The sequence below is a fragment of the Polyodon spathula genome, chromosome 6 (assembly GCF_017654505.1).
Source record: "Polyodon spathula isolate WHYD16114869_AA chromosome 6, ASM1765450v1, whole genome shotgun sequence".
Lineage (NCBI taxonomy): Eukaryota > Metazoa > Chordata > Actinopteri > Acipenseriformes > Polyodontidae > Polyodon > Polyodon spathula.
Genome location: NC_054539.1, coordinates 57,125,685 through 57,148,281, shown reverse-complemented (window position 1 = coordinate 57,148,281; position 22,597 = coordinate 57,125,685). Strand labels below are relative to the sequence as shown.

Genomic DNA, 22,597 nt, shown 5'->3' with positions numbered 1-22,597 from the left:
CCTTCAACAGTGGGGTTTTTATCCAGAAAATGTGACAGCAACTTTAATGGTTATATATATATATATATATATATATATATATATATATATATATATATATATATATATATATATATACACACACACACACACACACACACACACACACACACACACATGCTGCTGTATATATTGGTGCATTTCTATGAGTTACATGTATTTATGATATAACTTTGCTCATTTAAATGCACTTTATTTAATGATTGTGTACATATTCTCTAGAAAGCAATGAGTGAATGAATGTCGAAGGTACAATAGTATGATGGTGTGGCCAATGGCCATATTCACAAAGCTTTAAGATTTGTTTTAAGACATTTTTTGTTAAAGACAGTTGGAATAATTTTAAAGCCTATTAGAAATAATTAAAAAAAAAAAAAAAGTTTTTTTATGAATGTGTGCCTAAGTATACAGTATATGCCAATAGCAGTACTTATATTGTTAAAAATAAGAAAACACATTTGCACATACTTGTGTAAACAGGCTATCCACCAGGTGACTCATTAAATAGTTAGAGAGAACAAATGGTCAGATGTGTATTCTGTAATATGTAAACTCTGCACCACACTGTTTCAAGTCAGTTTCAGACACAATCATCATAACAGGAATCAAGTGATTCGGTCTCCAAGGCTGCACAGTGCTCAAGTTTCACAAAGAACAGTTTCATTAGTGACATGTACTGTATCACTGAGGAATGGTCATGTAGCCTTCCAGCACTACATGATTTTATATAGACTTCAGGGATAGTATACCAGAAGCTCAACAAACTAGAGATCTGCATTTTATTTATACACACTGTAGAAACAGTAAAAGTCAATGATGTCAATTGTTATCACACTGGGGGTCAGACAGGATTATGACAGCATAAGATCCCCTCAGTCTGCACTTGTCAGTGCATTGCAACTGTCTATAAACTAATGGGTGCACCCTCTCATTCCCCCCTGCCACTAAGACAATGATGAATTATAGCCAACACAAGACAAGGAGATGAGATCCCTTCACACATTACACAGATAGCCACCAGTAAGAGATTCTTTTCAGGCACTCTATCTGGGGTTGAATTTAGTTCCAGTTCATACAGGGGGAATATCCAACTGTAAGTGTGCCTGCACTTGACCTGTGCTGCCTGTGATATTTCCGTGGTTCTGTTTTTACCAACGCTGGTAGGCAGACCACGGTCAACAGCGCCCGATGTGGGCTAATAAGTAAAAGAACACCCTCTGTATAAAATCGGGCACCTGTGCGGTGTTTCCAAGTACACCTGTCTGTCTCCTGGGGCAGTGAATTACCCACCACCCTTTCACAGTCCTAAATAATAACTTGCCGTTAAACATGAATTCGTGACACGACATAATCCTCACTCAGCATTATTCTCACACGACACTGATGCTTACCTTTGCTTTACTATGTTTTCACTATGCTTTATTACACTTTGATATGCTTTTCTATGATAAACTTTTATAAGGGATACTCCAAAGACATTAGATAATAAGGACTTGAATAATATATTTTTGTACTCCCTAAGGTAGCCACGATTTCATCATTACGTTCTTAAAATATACCTGTTTCCTGATTTGCCTTTAGTTTCCCAAATACTTCTTGCTGAGATTTTTTAATGTGCACATTCCATAAGAAATGTATCTAAACAGAAGACTGTTTTGGGAGTATGTTGCTATGGTGTTACAGTATGCAAAGCTATAAAGTCAATAGGAACTGAGAATGTTGAAGCAGAGACTGATGGCAATGACAGAGTTGAAGAATTTAATAATCTTTAAACTTTAACAAGTGAGAATGTATTTTGTTTTAAATATAAAGCAAAAGTTTATTGTATAATTATTCATGAGAAAACAATATTGCACATCTCCTAAGTACGTATATACTTTCCCCAACATTACCTACATATTTGTAACAATTGTAAGTTAAACCCGAAGGGTAACACATTCCAATATATTACCTTACCCAGCAGCTTATATACACATCAACAATATTTGTCATGTCCTGAAAATAATATCACCCAATTGAACCAATCAAAGGCCATTTGTAATAATGAAATAAATAAGGGTGGACTTTTAATAGGTTCAGTTAAATTATTTAGGTCATGGTTGGAACAAAGAAATTGACCACAACTCGCTCTTGTGGTGCAGGGTGCTGTAACTGTAGCCATGATTTGGCACAGTAGTTTCCTTGTTTGCTTCCTCGGCTCACCGCACACCAGCGACCCCTGTAGTCTGGCTGGGCGCCTGCAGGCTTGCCTGTTAGCTGCCCGGGAGCTGCGTTGTCCTCCGGCGCTGTAGCTATTGGGTGGCTGCATGGTGAATCCGCAGTGTGTAAAGAAGCGGTCAGCTGACGGCACACAGTTGGGAGGAAATCGAGTGTTTCTTTAACAGTCATCTAAATTACACCTCTACTGCATGTTACACATACTGAAATATTTCATTTTATCAGAAAGTTGTATTGTTTTGCTGTTGAGCTGAGGGCTTCCATTGATCTTCAGTTGTCCTTGGCTGTTGTGGGATGTTTCTGGGGGTAATGGGTAAAATAATTGGACACTAAATTAATAGAAAATACAAATAAAAGATTAACTGTCAATGAAATTGCAGCTTGTGCTTCTGAAACCTGCTAGAACTCCCTGCCAGCTGACCCCCTCAAGTCTCACAATTCAATTTTAAAACTACCATAAATGTCATGTTATTTAATATATATAGTCAAATATTTCAGTTTATATATAAAACTAAAATATTTGACTTGCCTTAGACTTCATTAGCAAGGACCTCAGTTGTTTCATTATAGAAACAAAGAATAGCATAGTAGGGAGAATTGAAAGCCATACATATTTAAAGTATTTTACGAGCATGTCATGCTCTAACAATCAGACTATATAAAAAACAGACGACATGTAATAGTTTTAACCAACCAGTGCACTATAATACATGGAGTGACTGGCTGCTGTCTTCCACATGGTTGGTTGTGCAAGCTGAAGGACGAACTGTGACCTTGCAAAACACTTTCAACAAGACCTGTCTGTGTTTCTTTCTCATGTCTTATGTAACTAAAGGGAACAAGCCTGTCTGGTTGCTAGGTTTCCCCTGTTGATCAACTTTAGTTATTATAATACAGCTATTAGATAATAGTATGTTTTGTGCAGGAATATTATATATATATATATATATATATATATATATATATATATTATATTATATATATATATATAATATATATAATATATAGTGCATCGAAACTGTTTGTAAGACTAAATTTGCACCCCCACGTGGGAGGGTAAGGGGGACGGTGATTCTGTTACTACTTGAAAAGGTTAAGTCTGAGATGCACACAAGACAAGGAGCTGAGATCCCCCTTCCACACTACACACAGGACACCCCCCGTAGGAGATTACAGTCATGCACTCCTATCGGCTTCTGGCTCTGAATTAGTTCATACTCTATCTGGGGCTGAATTTAGTTCCAGTTTATACAGGGGGAACAGTCAGAACAGCGATGCAATTAAACCAACACACTAGGCACGAAGGAACAAAGGGGAAACGCAGATACATCTTTATTCTGGTAAAATACCTTTCTGGTCTGGTGTGGTCTCCTGTTGTTAGTGTTGTACGCATTTCAAAAATCACATCTGATTCTAGATATTTTTGGGGTTGAAAGGATGAAGGCTGAAGGAGCAGTAATTTGTAAAGGCTCATGCCAAATTTATTTTACAATAAAAAAAGACAAATAAAAGCAAAGGGAAGGGAAACTGGGAATAAATGAACATAGGCTGATCAGTCTCCTTTTTGCTCTGGAATACACTCACCTCTACTAGAAACCACACCTTTAAGGGTTGCCTATAAAACCTGCTGGATTGTAGCTGCCTAGGATCAGGGTTGGCCACCCCTGCACTAGTCTTTTTAATCGTTCTTATCCCTTTAGTACCAGTAATAAGTGTCGAGTTACGAGTAAAGCGTGTCGAATTAAGAGAAAGGATGTATATATGGTATATGGAGAAAATCTGGGACCACGGCTGTCTGCTGAATTAAGCGAAGGTGTTAAGTTATCCACCAGTCGCGTTAACCAAGGTTGACTATATATATATATATATATATATATATATATATATATATATATAGAGTTAATTTATACTCATATTAAATAATAACAATACAAAATACAGGTTTATGTTTTATGTACAAACCTCTTGAGAAACTATTGACTATTTATCGGAGCCCATATCCCATAGGGTTTACAAACCCTCAATATGATCTTTCACACACACACACACACACAAGAGTTTAACTCAGACCACTAAGGACACTGATAAAGACAACTCGAAATGTACCTTCTTTTGGTATTACTAAATAAAAGTACACGAGCAGCCGGGTAAATACAACTGAATTGAGGTAGAGCACACTGAGAGGTGAAATGAGCAGCTGCCACTCTTCAATACTGGCCCTTAGTCCTCTGAGTACCCGACCCTGTCTTGTCAGACCTCCAGGGCTTCTGTCTATACGGTTTAAGCTCTGACACTGAGTTGTAGCACTGAGCACAAGTGGTTGTAATCCAAATAAACTGGCAAAGCACATCTTGCATTTTGACCTCACGTCCAATTTGGCCAGCTTGTGAAATAGAGCAGGCTACAGCATTTGCCTATCTCCACATCCCTAAGTCTTAAGGTAACCTGTTTAAACACATCATTGCACCCATCCATAACATGCCAAGTTTTTCCTTAATCTGCGCTCTTTAGTTACTTAATTGACTCATTTATGTCAATAGTACTTTATGTAGTTTACATTCCAGGCCTACCCCACACACAGTCAAAGCTTTACTCTTCATTAGATAAGTTAGGTTCTGCAGAGGTTTGAAGGAGTGTACCCTTGTCATAGATTTCTAAAATAATAATTTATGGTACAGCAATAGGTTAGATTTCTTAACTTTATGCAGACAAGGTGATTGAAAGGTATATAGGACAGATTAGCAAACTGCAGTACCAAAGCTGGTTCCTGCCTTCATGAAAGGACAGCAGTACAATATTTGGTGTGTACCAGGGCACCCTTGGAAGCAAATGTCAGGTGGTTATACATTATGATTAATTAGTGGTACCTGTTTTACTCCCCCTGTGGTATATCCTGGTTTTTGAACCCATAGATGCTGTATGGTGACAAGTTCTATATGACTGCTACTAAAACATCTCTGACAATGTAGTAGGTTATTTCCAACGTGGTATTCAGATTTATTTTAGAATGCATTAGCTCTTTGAACATTTCTAATGTAACACACTAAATTCCAGAAACCTGACATAAATCATATAAAAGCTGAAAAAAACTGAACATTCGGAAATTAATCCAAAGATTATACTGTCTGGTGCGGGTGGAGTGTAGGCTACGTACAACGTGCATACTTACAAATTCCATAAAACGTGCAGTTTGAATTCTATGCTTAACAATTCTCAGCGGTTTAAGGGTTACTTTTATGAAAATAGAAAAATAAAAACCTGTAAAACATTAACTGCCTATTTCTCAGAAAGCAACAGTGATATAACCTTACACTGCCAAATTGCATTGCGAAAAAGCTGTGTTCTCATTTCCTAATCGGCAAATTGTTACAGTGCCCAATCACCACACCGACCTGCTGCGCTTCTTGCTTTACATTACACAGTTTACTCAGACAGTCGAAACCGTAGGAGCAGTTTCTGGAGTTGAAATAGGCCGACACAAAAATGTCTCACAGATCAGTAAAACAGCATTCTGTAGTTTTGGAGATGCAGAAGTCGCAAAATGGAAACAAGACATTCATTTACACTTCGAAAAGGGGATATGACATCACACGGAACCCACACCTGAACAAGGTAAAACAAAACAAACACGCCAGATACGTTGTGTTAATAAAACATGACATTGTAGTAGTTGGGATGCATTTAATTGTAGTTATGGATCTACTTTCGTTGTATTCGTGTTTTAGTTTATTGTGTTTTATATACAGTAGCCTACTATGACAGAACAAAAAACACACATGTACAATGAGTTGATATTTTTATTAGAAGCAAGTTCCAAAATGTTAAAGTTAGTTATGGGATCACAGTTTTTGCTAATGGCTGCAGTTTCACTTCTGGAAACTGAATGTTATACAAATGTCTGTTCAGCCCCTATTTCTCCTAGTAAGATTGAGCTGTGTAATGAGTCAACAACACCAGTTGATCAAAAAGTGGGCGTACTTCATATTCTGTAGCTGGCGAACAGGAACTCTGTAATACAGATTAGCGAAATCCCACAACACTGTTTCGGTCTAAATTTAAATTTATTTTCGGTGCCCTGACACAAGTACACAGTGAACACCACCAACCGCCTGCAGCTATACATTAACAAGGGCTAGTCATTCGTACGGTATTGCATTGTATTGTGCATCTTTACAGTGCTGTATGAAAAGCTTTTTATGGGTGAAGGTTGGGGCCCCACTATAGAATTTGATGGGATTAAACTGCCTTTCATTATATATATATACACACACACACACACACGGTACTAAAAATAGGTAAAATGAAGACGGACCAGAATGCATTGTACAGATGACGTTAACATTTAACAAAAACAATGTTATTTTGATTCTTGGTCCCTTGCATGTAGAGACGTATCCTTCGGGCACAGTGCCCGAAGGACCAAACCACAACCTACTCAACTGCTGCTGTTTTCTTTGAAAAAATGTTGCACAACTCTCGCTAAGATGACGCAAATAGTTAAATTAGTATATTGCGGCTCTCTTCATTAATATATTTTATCTTAGTAGATATGACAAAATGTGCCCTTTGCGAATTAAATACAAAAATACAAATTGGGGCATGTCTGCGCTGCGACTGGTCCACTTAATAGATCTACCCCTTAATCATTCCAGTTTTTTTTTTCTGGCGAAGTTACTTATAATATTTCCTTTAATTGCTTGATTACTGTTCTTAATGGGGCCAGTTTCGTGTTGAAAAAAATTCATCTTTATTTGCTTAGTTGTTTGACAGAATGGTTAAACAGCTGCTGTAATCAAAATTGTCATGGAGAATAGTGTTTTTTAATTTTTGTTCTGTCATGGTGTTAAACTGTATAACCGTGAAGTGTTTAACCGTTATATATATATATATATATATATATATATATATATATATATATATATATATATATATATATATATATATATATATTGGCATTGCAATCTTTTTTCCAATTGCACACCCCTTTACATAAACACAAACCAGTGATAAAATTCGCTCATTGATCAGTTTTTTGTTATGATGTTGGTGCTCAATGAAGATTGATACTAGCATTAGAGATCGGAGTCCCTTCTGTATGATCTGCAGTTCAGCATAGTGTTAATGTGATCTCAAACCTGCACTTTAGGGCCACTCTCATAGAGGGTGAGGGAGCAGTTCAAAGTCCATCCAATCTTTCGACCTTTTGAGGCTGCCTTCAAGTTTGCTTAGATATGCTGATTTTGAATGTGGACCTCTGTCCATAACTGAGACTGCAAACCCTTAACTTGAAACCCAGGCCATCTGCTACTTCATGTGTCTTCAGCTCCAAACCTTTTTTTTTTTTTTTTTTTTACCAGATTATGTGTCCAATCTACACACATGTGTGAAGTGGGCAAATGACTGTCATTAATTTGCATTGCATTTCAGTACAGTGGATGTACAGACAATGAGTGTTTCATTGTATTACATAGTGAGAAATCTTTAAGACATGCATATTGTAATCGTTATTATATTGTAATGCATGTTGTAAAATACTATAATTTGGTTCTGTTTTAAAATGAAGCTCCTCAGACAGGAAGTGAGGGGTTGAACCACTGAAGCCAGATAAAAAATCGTTTACCTCAAGTGTAGATTTTATTCCAAATTAAATCTACAGTGTTAGTCATATTGGATGTCAAATACTGCTCATCAGTCTAAAATACCAGTGTTGCAATGTTCCTAACTTGACCTCCATACCATCATACCTTTTGTGTGTATGATTGTTCTTTTTTGTTCTGTGTCAGGGATAGTCAGTATTGTAGGAGTAAAAATGAAAATATCTCCAATTAATAATTTTAAAAACCAGCAGAAGTTAAAATCTTCAGTAAAGTGGACCAGTAATAGTGTGAAGTATTTTCTCAAGAATGCCCAACAAGCACACAGCCCTCTCTCTGTCAGATAGTGACTAGAACTGTGCAGCAGGGCAAGCAGCCAATACCTTACCTCACTTCCACTAAGCATTAACTGAGTCCCCATTGCCAACCATGGAAGTATATATTTCAATTAAACTATTGAAGAAAATATGTCAAATGCACATGTGGTCTTTGTACACACTCTACGTTCATTGAGTACCATAGTTATTTAAACTTGTTTGAATAGCCCTTTGGGTTTGTGTCTACGGCCATCCTCACTTCTCTAAATAGCTGCAGTTCTCAATACATTTTTACAGAATACATGTCAGGGATGCATGACAAATTCCTGGTAATCAGCTATGTGAGGAACCGCTCATTTGTACTAAGTGTGAACCACATGTTGCAGGTGTTTTATAACTCTTTGTTGATGCACAGAGCCATGGTTATGGACTTGGTACTGTGTTATGATTATTACTGATAGTTTTACTAATAAACCTTGAACCTTTGAAATCACAGATATCTTTATGGATGCTGAGCTAGCATTTTGTAGTGCAAATATCCCAGGTACTATGTGAGGACTATGAATATAGGGAATATCATTTTCAACAGCATGTCTCCTGGAACTGGGACAAAGTTCAAGATTAAAAGTTCCTCTTCATTGTTCAGCATTCCTGAGTGTTTAGTCTTTGGCAGGTTGTAATTGTCTAGATGCATCAGAAATTTCCATGTGGGGCTAGGGGCCCATAGGTAGGTGATGGCAGGCATTCTGTGTTAAGATCACCACAGGGTTTTAGATCATTGCATTCATATGCAAGTACCATACTGGATACCAGATAGCATTTGGAAAACGATTGGACATATCACGTGTTGCAAGTTATGGAAATAGGTTGGCTATTCCTTTTCCAATACACATTCGGCATTCAGTACTATTCAAAGTTCCCAACTATACACTCTATAAGGTGTATCACTAGTATACTAAATATTTAATTAAAACAACTGGAATCCCAATCTTTCATGTATTAGTTATAAAAACAGTAGGGAGACCTGGTTGCCTTGACAAACAGTGGTGTAAAGTTAGTTTTCTTCTTAAAATATCTAGTCTTCTTCAGGTAAGGTTTAGTCAGAATAGTTTTATTCATGAACAAAGAAAATCCAAAGATAGTACTATACACAAACTCAACAGTACTGCAAGCAAACTTACAGGTCTCAGATGATGGAATCTTGAGCAGCAAAGTTGCAGATAAACCTAGAGGTCATGGCAGGTGGTATTTGAGAGCTCCGCCCTGGCCTGAAAAAGCTGTCTGAGCTGCCAAGGCCCACAGCACCTGTTACAAGCATTAATATACTGAACAAATGCCTGCCCACTGGGAGTGAAACTCCACCTAGAGGGAGTGGACATTCACCAATGAACAGAGTTGGCCCCCCTTTACTGGAGATGTGTTAGTAGGCGTACCAAAAGCATAGCACATCACTTTTAGCAGAAGTTTGTGGTTTAAACCAGTTTTAGCTGGGTTGATTATGGTTTGCAAAAACAGCTTTTTAAGCAAAAACAACTTATGGAAAAACTAGGGTCATCTGTCCGAGGTCACAGCTGCACACTTTGTCTTGCAAAAACCAGTTGCTTTTTCATGATTCTCAGACATAGGTATATTTCGGGCTACGTACAGAGCTACAGAACTACAAGGTCATGGCAACGCTAGGCAAAAGCCTTTTACATTAAACATAGGAAAATCACAGAATGGTCAAAGACAGAGCTTCAATGATTTTTCACTTCTTTACCACTTAAAGGGACACAGACTATTAGTACAATTTATATAAAACCTTATAGTGGAGGAAAAAAGTTTCTTTATAATTTTATATATTATTTATTCTTTTTATTTTATAATTAAAGGGTAGGTAGCTTCAAATGTTAATTTTGTTAACTTACCTTTTGAAGTCATTTTTTTCTGTATCAGAATCTACCTGGCATCATCTGTGCATGTAGAAACCTAGTTGCTGGCACTTTTTAGGCACTGATCTCAAATAAATTGCATGATACAGCGATCTTTCAAAAGTTGAAATTGGTGCTTATAACGATAACGTCCTTAGAAAAATCTATGTACTAAATTGCTGGTTGGGTAGTTCTTTTGGTCTACTGTAGTGTAAAGTCTGCTACACACCAGACACAATGCAACAAGTGAAAATGTGCAGCGATGCAACAAAATTAATAGAACCTGTACTTCTGATAAATCTCTTTCATACCACAGACACGTCAGGCGACGAGGAGGCATCACCAGGACTACAGTGGAGCGACATTAAATAAATAAATAGAACTGAATCCTATTTTTTTGCGATTTTGTTGCGTGACAACTAGAGAATTGAGCAATCAGAGAACAGCTTCTATGCACAGTGTCCACCAGGGTTAAGCAGTATCCAAAATGACGAAGGAAAAAAAACTTGCTGTGGAAAAATGCCAAGAGCTTTATAACACAAACCATCGTAATTATAAAGATACAGAGATGAAAGATAATAAGACAGCCCATTTCAAAGGAACTGGATTAACCTGGCCTATATGATTTCTTGCCATATATGTTGAAATACCGTCCGAGAAGACACTCATAATCATGTTGACGAATATGTCACAGTCTTGATCGTAGTTTTGTCAATAACAATTTTAATAGTTTTTATAGATCTGGTAGTTTTCAAATCTGTCGCCTCATGTCATGTCTCTATTAAAGTATCGCATCGTCTGGTGCAGGGCTTCCCAAACTGTTAATTAAACTAATAATTTGCTTAATTATACCTTTTTAAATTGTTTTCAGCTTCTAAAAAGTTACAGAGTTCAAGTTACTTATAAAATGTTATAGCTAACTTTTAAATCTGCAACTGTTTAAGAGCTGAAAACAACTGAAAAGGTCTAATTAACCAATTATTAGTTCAATTAAGGGTTTAGTTAACTAATTGAGAGCTCATTTGGAATGAAAACCAGAAAACACATGTGGTCCCCAGGACCGGGGTTGGCAAGTCTGGTGTGTAGTGACCTTAACCCTTAAAGACCAAGCGTTTTCAATGAGATGCTTCCCCAAGACCAGTACTTCAGAAACCATACAAATGTTTCGCTTTTTTTAACACAGTATTTCATTTTTATTCGGAATTAAAAACTTCACGTTAAAAAAATATTATTATGTATTCTACTTAGAGATACATGTGTAAAAATGTGTTACTCTATAACCTGATTTTATTGTGTCATGTTTTGTTTCTGGAGCTGCTGAAAATGTCTCTCTGCCCTTTTAAAAATGAAATTCCCATTGCAGTAGCATCACACGAAAAGAAGCAAGCGGGAGTGAAATTCAACCCCTCCCCTATCAAATGATATGCGTTAACAAGCTGTACTGCAAAGTATGGTGGTGCAGTAAGTCATAGAAACAAAGTGCGTTTTTTATCGTGTTTACCTGATCATGGGCCTAGAATGACACCAGTATGATCGTATCTACACTGTCATGGTCCTTAAAGGGGCCGTAATGTACCACTTTTCATGTTCTTTTTAAGATTTATGACCCTTGGCAGTGCATTTGTTCCTAACTTGTTTTTCTGTGTGCTAAGCCTATTAAATAATATTGGTTTGTTTAAAGAAGGACCATACTTTAGATAATGGATTCAATAAAACCGCTTTCTTTTAAAAGCTTAATTTTGGTAAAAAAAATATTATTTTTAATTGCTGTATGAAATGAAAAAAAGTTGGAACTGACTTGAAAGTGTATTTTGTATTATTTTACAAGAGGCAAAGGAGGTATGCAAATGCTGGATTATGAGTAGTGGCTGTAATTCAGCACTGTGATGAATAAACCAGTTGCAAAGAGAATATAGCCAGAGTAATGAATACCTTGTGAACAATTCTCTTAGCCAACAGAAAATCGTTCACTAAAGCTGTACTCTCATACAGCAGGCATCCTTCTTTCCAGACTCCTGCGTGTCTTTTTGAACTCCAGAATATAAGTTTAAATTTAGAAACTCCTATGAACTTTTTGTTTTTGTTTTACAGTGAATCCTTTCGGATTCAGTTCAATCAAGGGACCAACAAAACTGGGCCTTTATAGGGAATGGCCTTACTGAAGGGACAGTCAAAACATTATTACTTTTGTTTTTAATCAAAATAAAATATGCAGATCATTTTGCTAGGGGGGGTTGGTAGTTTACAGCATGCTAATCTTATTAGGCAGTACATTTAAAAGAGATTTGCTATGTTTTGGACTGCTGATGGTGACCTTAATACAGAAGGTGGCTTTATATTGCTGTCAATAGGAGAAAAAGTGGACTGTAAAAAGTGCCCTTAATACTTGACTTTATACCGAGGTGGCATTAATCAAGCTTTTACTGTAGTTCAGAATTCAAAATGCTGTAAGAAAACTGGAAGCCAGGTGGCATTCTGAGGATTTTACTTAAGTCTTGGTTAACAGCTCAGCCAAACCACACCACGTGGACTACCACCAAGATGTAATCTTAGTACTGAGGTTTTACAAAATGTCACTGACAAAACGCAGAGCCATGGATGTGGTATGGACCATCCAGTAGCTAATAAAAACTGACAGCTTGTCTTAGTAAAATGTTATGTAAAAAATAAATAACTCTTTAGCACAGATACATTATAAAGTGGAACCCTGTTTTGACCACACACACACACACATGTATATACATACATAGAAAAATAAAATCAGTGTCTCAGCTGGAACATGGAAATTAGAAGGGAAAGTAGGAAAATATGCTGGAAAATACAGTGTATTTACTTTACTTCTAAATGGCATATTGTCTCTGTAAACACATGCTTGAAACTTTACCAAGGAGGTGTCAGGCCTTGCGTATGGTTCCAGCCTTAGCAAGATTTATTTTCTCTTCTTTACATGTACTGTATGGACAAAAATGTAATTGATGGCAGTAAGTCCAGCTGTGTACACAAAAATGAAAACACACTTAGCAGTTCAGGATTTACATTTAAAACTTCTTTAATACCAAAACTATGTTCAATTTGGCCAAAGTTTACTTGGCTTTGCTAGTTTTTTTTTTTTACTTGAGACTGATTTGTTAGATAACTTTTTGAAGCCTTTCCTGAACAGGGTATATTATAAGGGCATTTTTTTTCTTCTAAATTTTCTCTATTAAGAAGAAACATTATGAAATTTGAACAAAGAGGCCTATATAAAAAGTGTGGACCATTGCATTCCACAGGGCTCCACTGTGTTACTTTGTTATCTTATACTAGTGAGATTCTAGTATGGCAATACTGTAGGTAGCCAGCAACACTTCTTGGTTTAAAGCCACTGCAGAGATATGTACTTTTGATTTATAAGCTTGCCTAAACAGTTGAAATCATAATACAATAATATATAAAATAAAATGATTTTGTTATTTGAATGACAGTGTTGGAGAGGAAACTAGCCCAAGGCAGTGAGTCATACAGTTCCGCTACAAAGTGTTTCTACCCCATTAACACTAAATTGACATGTTCCGGTTTTGTGTCTCAATGCCAAATTACGATGTCTCGTGATCATGAACCTTTTCATAAAGCAAATAAACCTAGAAATACAACGCACTTGTTTTATTTGCAAAGTGAACAGTTCCTGTCTGTTTTGTTTATTATTCAACTAAGCAGCTATTAATACTAGAACGACCAAGGCAGCAATTATTATTATTATTATTATTATTATATATTTTTTTAATTTAGTAGTTGGCTATTAATTTTACCCCGCTTTTCTCCCAATTTGACATATCTTATTGTATTTTAAGCTCACTGCTACCACCCCTGTGCTGACTCAGTAGCGGCAAAAACAAACTTACCCTGTCCTCTGAAGCTTGTGCCGTCAACTGACTGCTTTTTTCATATTGCAGGCCCACCACACAGCTAACCCAGAGCTACAGCGTCGGAGGACAACGCAGCTCTGGGCAGCTTATAGGCAAGCCCACCGGCGCCCAGCCAGTCTACAGGGGTCGCTGGTGTGTGGTGAGCCGAGGACACCCAAGTTTAATTTACTAGTGTTTGTTTATTTTGAAAAATAAAACGTTGAAACCTTCATTGATAAATGCCTATACGATAATCAAATAAGAAATTAGGCCGATTGCATCACTACTATAAGTAGCTCGTTTTTCTAAGAAATGTATTATTACCCCAATACACATTGAAAATGGATCGCGGAAGACATCTGCATGCAAAGCAGTATTTGGAATTACTGCAAAGTTTACCAAACAGCAATTCTGGTGCAGCAGAGACAGACAATGACAACTCTGTCTCTGAAGCAGACTGGGTTTGCGAAGATGAACCTTCCAGGAGGTTGCCACTGAAGTGCCAGGACCAAGTGCACAAAGAGGGCACAGGACATCCCATGGGAGAAGAAGCAATCCTTGAAGTTAGCCGTAGAGCTTCACCAGACGTGTTTTCAGCATATCCTGGTACTAGCAGCTGTAGCAGAAAGTGCGGATGAACCCAATGCCAGCCGCAAGAGACAACAATGCCAGATTGCAAAATGCAATGGCAACAAGGCTGTTGATAGCTGTGCTAAATGCTCAAAGACAGTCTGTGGTAAGTGCACTGCTTATGTTGAGAAGCACAGTATCTGTGTGATTTATGGCAGCACTTAGACTTTTCGATTATAGTATGTCTGTATATAAATGCATATCTTCTGTTGCATAGATGCGCTTTGTTATGTAGGCATTGTAAACTCATTTTATATTAATTTTTTTATACTTATTTACATTGTTTCAGTTGTACAGTTTTGTGTATACATGATATACCCTGTATATATACACGCATTTCTGTTCAAATATCTGTTTTTATTTACAATGTTTCGGTTGTGTAGATGCTTTATATGCCGTTCCTGAATAAAACTGTGACTTATATTCAATTGTTTGTCCTTTCATTATAATATTTATGTTGTTATACACCGGTCAAACTGACTGCTCATGGTTGTTCTAGGTATGGCTATAAACACAGTTGTTCTAGTGTTAAAAGCTACTGTATTAGGAGAAGGTTTATTTTTATTTTTTAAATAAAGTATTATTTTATCCAAATCAATTGCCTTTTACTGATTCTACATTAATGGCCTTATTCACAAAACATATATATCAATATAATGCAGTTTGAAATTTGTGGTATTTTCCAGTGGACTGAAACTGAATAGCTTTCATAATATTACAGAATGCAGTACATTAAAGGTCCTATTTGCATAAGCCATCAAAAATGTGCTACAGATGTGCAAAGTCAGCCATTATACTTGAAAAGACATTTCATCCAATTATGAATTAATTACAATTCTCAGAAGTATACCTGCTGCTGTAGTAATTTATATTAATAACCAAGTATAAACCTCTGTCTGCACTTGGCAGTTCCCCATTTAGTCTAATATTTCCACCACGTAGTTGGCAGTTACAAATTGCTAATAATAAACTAGTTTGACAGCAAGCATACCTGTGCCCAATCTTTTTGCCACCAGACTGCCGTTTAATTTTAGCTGACTTTGTGGGAAACTATGCAAAAACTACCTCTAATAGAGCTGTTTATTTTTGTGACTGTTCATAAATGTTAGCAATAAATTGTATTTATTTTTCCCGTCATGTACTCTTGACGTAACCTTTTAAGTTTAGTTTTTTCCCTGGTGGCATTGCTTATATAATTCATGTAAAACTAATTGTATTTATGATTTAGAATGAGAGGAGTACATTCAACTCACCAGTGCTCATCCAATGCTGAGTAACTAATTGATTACATAACTTCACCATTCAGCACTCTGTGTAAAGAAGTGTCTAGTGTCTACTGCCCTCCTGTCCTGCCTGTCTGCACTGAAATAGCAACAGAGTCTGGGTTCTGTGCTGTGCTAATGTGCTGGTTAAGGTTACCTACTTTTAAGAGTTTAAAGACTTCAGTGAACCTCCCCTAATTTGTCTTCGCTCTAAATATTGTATGGGACGAGTCTGGCTGCATCTTGTTTTTAGTCCTGTTTTTGTTAAGATTTATACCTACTCCATACTATATCTTTCCTGTGAAAATTATACTATAATTCCTACAGTTGGGTTACTCAGGAGAGGAATTTGAAAAATAAATATACTCACTGGTGTATATTTCAATTGATGATGTGATTAAACCTTTTCAAACTGATATTTTTGTTAGAGAAGTTGGGGTCTATTCATGTTAAAATTGTACATACCCAACCATGTGTCAGTCACAGACTTAGCTCTCCTTTAATAGTATTAATACTTCATTATTAAGTTACACTTACCCATAAAGCCTTTTTATTTTCATTATTTGTCATTAATGTAGATGGAAGGTATTTATGCTTTACCTCGTTAACTATATATTTACAGTAGATGAAACATTCCAGTAGATTTTATCTAGAAAATAAATAAATTATTTGAACATGGTTGTCCAGCATATTACAGCTTCAAGGGAGCCTAAGTATTAAGTATCAGACTTCAAGTAGCAGACAACATCTTATAAAATGAATCTTTGAGACAAGTTTTCATGGTATTCAGGCTATACTGTAGCTTTATTCAGACAGATGTTTTTTTTTTTTTTTTCTTTGCAAAAATGTAATTAAAATTGATATTATTCATGCAATACACAAACTGCATGGTTTATTATGTTTGGCTTACTTCATGCCTTGGAGGTACTGCACCAGTAATTACAAAATAAGTATTTGTTATTTCAGCTAATGTGGTGTTAAGGTCAAAGATGTTTGGACACAGGGAGCTTTCATAAGGGAGGGGGCCTGCATGCATTTTGGTCTCCATGCAGAAACCTTATAACATTGCTCCACAAAGGTGTACAAATAATTTTAGCAAATACAATATTCTGTAGGCTATTAAGTTATAATAAGCCTTTACAATATGACCCTATGGTAAAACAAACCTATATTTTAAAACAAAATATTGTATTTGCAGAAAAAGAAAGGAAAGTTTTATTACATTTAAATCACCAGATATTTTAGCAAAAGCTACAGTATTGCGGGATTCAAAGTTATGAGCTCAAGTATAGTATGGTTTATACCAGTATGACAAAAACAGCATTTATGAGAATTAAAGGAAATCCCTTTTTAGATTTCTGTTGTAGTACGGAACCCAGGAGCATGTCTATTTGGATTATTGTGACAAATGAATCAAAGGGGGAGGAAGCAAGCTACTGTAGGGTTTGGCCTAAAGATAAAAATACCTTTGTGGAATGTTAGCAAGCAAACTGCAAACTAGCTATATGCATTGTTTTAAGGAATAAACACAGGAATCATGCTGTTACATTTTAGGCATTTTTTTAGGCAAACTGTTAGTATTAACAGTGTTAACAAGTTAGTAAGGTAGGTGTTAACAGTTAATAATAATAATAATAATAATAATAAACTTGACCTCTTTTCTCCATATTGGGGTAATCAAATTATCAACTTACAAATGGTCGGTCAGTTGCAAGGACTGATAATTTCACTCAGCATTTCCCTTCAGATAAAACAAGTAAATTGAATTAAGGCCCTTAGCTGGGAGCTGCAAGTTGAGTGGTGAGATGAAAATGATTTCCAGTGACATACTGTACTATCTGGTGGAGCTGCTGTATATATGTGTGAGCAAAAGCAGCGTTGACCTGAGGGAAACACTTTGCAAAGACTGATACAAGTGGGGGCTTGACCTGTAAATACTGTATGATAGCATAGAAAAGTGGAAATACATGGGATGGACAATAAGAGAGAGTAAATGAAAGCTGACAAAGGATAAACTTAAACAATTTAAGGTTTTGGGTTTATGAAGTAGTTCTGTTCTGAGGACTGCTAAGCAAAGAGTGGAAGCTTACATTTGTTAGTGTAATTTAAAAAAAAAAATAGAATACAATTAGAATACTTAATGTATTTTGTTGTGCCCGTAAAGCTGTTTTCTGACCAAAATCTCATCTTGCAAATCTGGATACACACCCTGACGTGAATGTTATGGTTCAGAAACAGAGATAACATGAGTGCAGTTAGCTCTTGAAGCACCTCCCAGAATATATGTAATGATTAGAAGGTCAGCAATCTTAAGCTTTTTAAGATAAAGCAGCAGACCATGATTTGAAATATTCCCTTTGAAGACAAAATTAAATTATTGTAATTGTACTCATTAGTATAATGTTGTTTTTATTTTCCTGAGCATGTTTTGAGTTTTCCAGAAAAACAAAAATATTGACCTCAATCATCCTTTGTTTCCCCTGTGAGGGATGCATACCCCTGGCAACTTGGGTACGTTATAATGGCATATCTAAATGGATCATATTGCACTACAGTACCAAGGAAAGGCTATTGGACTACTCTCTCAGAAGAATAGAAAGCTCCCCCTAAAATTTGGGTTTTCCTGTTTCTCTTATAGCCTTTTTCTGCATGATGTTTTAAATGAAAATCATGGTAGTCTCTGATTTATCTGGATTAAAAACCAGTTTACTTTTAAAATAATTTTGCGATTTTATATGTGACTATTTGTTGATGGTTTTAAGTATTTGATAAATGCCAGCCCATTGGGTTATTAAGTCAGAGTTCTGGCCTCTAATTTCATTTATCCTTTATCTGCTTCTGTTGCTTGCCCTGTTATGGATAGGAGGTGCATATATAGATTATAATGACAGCTACTCTTAAGGGAAGGTTAAATGCATCACAGCTAATCATCCAATACAGGGAAACTGTAGTGCATTATGGAACAATTGTTTTGGCTTAGGTTTTAGATTACTGTAAGAGAGCAGTACATACAACTGATGAGCTGGGTTGTAACCAGCATCAAAACTCATCAGTGCTGTTACATGTTATCTGTCAACTGCCTTGTACTGCAGGTGGTTGAAATGGTGAGCATAGACCAGGAGTTTAGTGTATCACACCATCAAAGTAGCTTGTTAAATATCAAGTATTGCACAGGGGGCTTCAATTGTGAATTTAGGCCTAATGGTATTTAAAAATAATAAGACTGTTTGTTTTCTGTGGTGAATCCCTCATACAGTACATTATGTGATTCTATATCTGTGATAGCATAAATTTACTAATACATGTAGAAGGCCATTCTGAAGAACAGATTTACCTGAAAGGAATGAGAAGCAGTGATCATTGAAGAACAAATCACATGCACTGTTGTGCAAAAGTCTTAGACATGTTGCTTTTTTTCTACTTTCTGATGCATTATGAGCATCAACAATTTACTCAAAGCCTCCACTAGTGTTTTATACTATTATAACAAACTTGATTTGCATAAAGAAGGACAAACATTGAGTGAAATAGCTCGCATCACTTGATTTTCAAGGTGTGGTGTCCGAGACATAATCAACAAGTACAGAGAAACATCATCTGTAATTGACAAACCAAGGACTTGAAGACCCCAAAATCTGTCTAGTAAACTGTGTTGTAGGAAAAGCACTACATCATGTCCTGGCTATAGACTGGTGTAAGAGACTGCTGTTTAGCCTCTGAAGGCTGGGTAGGAAAAGGAGCGAGAGGGGGCTTGAAAAACAGTAGAGTTAAGTTTTCAAGGGTTTGGGGCATAGTCATCTATATCGTTAAGGTGCTGGTCCACTTTCCAGGTGCAAGGCAGCCACCAATAGGAAGGTTTCAGTTCATCTCCCTATTGTAAAGAGTTCTCCTTAGGAGTTCATTGCCAGGAGGGAATTATCAGCACTGTGATGTTGCTGTATGTGATGCCTTAATAAAGTACTTTCAGGCAAATAACAACTGAGCCAATGCCCTCTAGAGGATCATTGCCACCAGATTTACTACACTAGATATACAAAAACATTAATATTCAGTCTACTGTGCAGATAAAAGTGATGACACAGAAGCAAAAAATTCGACAACTGCATGGAATTTGAATCATTATTTAATGTTACATCTCTTCCGTGTCTTCTTTACATGCAAAAAAACCTCACTCATTATAGCTGTCAAAAGTATGTCATGGGAGGTGTTAACCATTTTACATTGTAGTGTTATGCAACTGGGACAGTGTTTGTTTTTATTTTAAAAGCATCTGAGATTCAAAGCACTTAAAGTATAGCTATTCAAACACTCAGCATCTAATACATCCCAGGAAAACTCTTCAGCAAATTTGGCCTGACAAATTGATTTTTTTTTTTGTTGAAAGTTACTGTAAATGTTTTAAAGAAGTTAAAAAACAAAACAAAAACAAGCAAACAATATTATTATTATTATTATTATTATTATTATTATTATTATTATTATTATTATTATTATTATTTTATTCTTTGTAAAATAAAGTCATACACAGACTATACATTTTTTTATAGGGTGTGGTGAAAGGATGAACTTTGAAGACTTTTTGTTAACGTATTGATAGGGTGTTACATATTATGTGGGCGTTTTTGTTTGAGGTCATTCTTAGGACCTTAACTCCAGCCATGGTTTGAAAAGGCCTGTCCTAAACAACATGTTGCCTCAGCAGGATGAGGCCTGTTACATATGTATATCCTGAAGGTCCCATATTGGCACAAATCTGAGATTTAGTGTCAGTGACATTTCAATGTGGGGAGGAGTAAACACCTCCATCACTGGCAGTGAAATATGCAGTTGACAGTCTAGGCCTGGGGTAAATGTTGTGCCTCTTCTCAAGAGTCTCACTGTATATGGGGTTAGCTAACATTATTGATATAGTGAATCTAAGCAGTGATTTGAGCTTCATAACAGTGCTGTGAAGCTTGTCAGCCTATTTTTAATGTATAATGTAGTAGTCGATAAATCAACTGAGCAGACAAACCAATGGCATGAGAGTTAATGAACAGCTGTATACTGGTATTTGCATAATCAAAATAGACAAAACAGCCCCCCCATATGTAATTTAAGGCATATACAATGCTTTTTTGGACATAGTTACATTCTTGAAGTAAACGTTTCATTAATGAGATAAAGAAAGACAGCATAATGCAATATCGAGTATCAAGGCTGAAATTCGGTACCAGTCAAAGGTTCGACGGTGCTTTATCATATCTGTACGCTGAGTCACCAAATCAAAAACTGGCAAGAGAAATTGCTGAGCTAGACATTCTGTTTGTAAAGATAAACAATAAGAGACTGTTAAATGTGGCCAGTCAGAAATGAAGTAAACTGAAGGACTGTATTAAATATGTGCATTGGTATACAATGGTAAAATAAATGGTAAACGTTTTGGGGCTACCACTGAACTTGTGAGATCAGCTGCTTGTGAGATCGAATATTTTGCATGTATTTGAAGATGGGAGTGATTTTTTTACTCTGGGATACAAATATTTAATAATCAAAATTGGCCTTCAAAATACATTTTTTTTAACCAACATTTTGGGATTGTAATGATCCTTTTAAGAAATGTGTACCTAAGAAATGTCACTTTTATAAGCCCCATGTCTTGAGGTTATTCTGGAGTGGCGAGTGTAGTTTGACTCAGTTAGTGAGAGAGCTTAGGCAAGAATTTGCTATGACACTGCTCACTGTTAGGACAGAAGAGAAGGCAAATACTGTATATACTATACTGTAATGAGCCTTGTTAAGTTTTAGGTTTCTGTGCAACTTGTGTGTTGTATGAATCTGGAAAATATGCTGGACTATATTTAGTTCAGAAGAAGTCTAAGTGTTTATACCAGGGATTGCTGTACTGTACAAGCCTACTTTGACTAGATCATCATATTCTAATTTAATTGAAACAAATAAAAATAATCTTGGATTTATTTTTGCTACCCTAGATAAATTAATGAATCCTTCCTCTAATAGTAATACCCTTGACATTGGAGCCTCTCGCAGCTGCAATGACTTCTTACATTTCTTTAAAAATAAAATATTAGACATCAGAAATGATATTCCACAGACACCTTCTATTAAGAGGACTCCAGCACAATTTTACCAACTTGACCTATTAAGGCTACTATGGGGGCTTTTTTTTAAATTACCTTACAGGAACTGACAGAGCTAGTTCAACATATGAGATTCTACTACATGCTCTATTGATCCTATTCCTATAAAACTATTAGTCATTTTTAAAAAAAATGGTTTTCCTCCGCTATATTTCCCTCAGCACTTAAGGTAGCTGTGGTAAAGCCTTTGCTTAAGAAGCACAATTTTGACCCTAAAGTCCTCAATAACTATACGCCAATCTCTAACCTACCATTCTTAGATAAGTTTCTAAAGAGAGTTGTTGCAATTCAATTACAAGAATTTCTAACTCTTAACGGTGTATTCGAGAAGTTTCAGTCTGGTTTTCGTGCTGCACTTAGCCCTTGTCAGAGTTGTGAACGATCTGCTGATAAACAGACTCAGGCTTTCCGTCAGTTTTAATTCTTCTAGATCCAGGTGCTGCCTTTGATACTGTAGACCATTCCATCCTACTGAATTGTCTTGAAAGCACAGTGGGACTGTCTGGCCTTGTCCTATCCTGGTTTAAATAATTTCTTTCTGATAGGTTTCAGTTTGTCTCTATTGGGGAGGTAATCGACATTATCAGAAGTTGTCTGTGGTGTT

General features: G+C 36.2%; 1 protein-coding gene across 1 annotated transcript in view; it reads left to right on the top strand.

Moving 5' to 3' along the window:
• The first annotated feature begins 5,616 nt into the window (after positions 1 to 5,616).
• Positions 5,617 to 22,597, top strand: part of me1 (malic enzyme 1, NADP(+)-dependent, cytosolic) — a 148,732-nt gene continuing 131,751 nt past the window's right edge. The window contains exon 1 of the mRNA XM_041253235.1: positions 5,617 to 5,868. Within this exon, the coding sequence (XP_041109169.1) occupies positions 5,740 to 5,868 (129 nt within the window). The 5' untranslated portion in view covers positions 5,617 to 5,739. The remainder of the gene's footprint in view (positions 5,869 to 22,597) is intronic.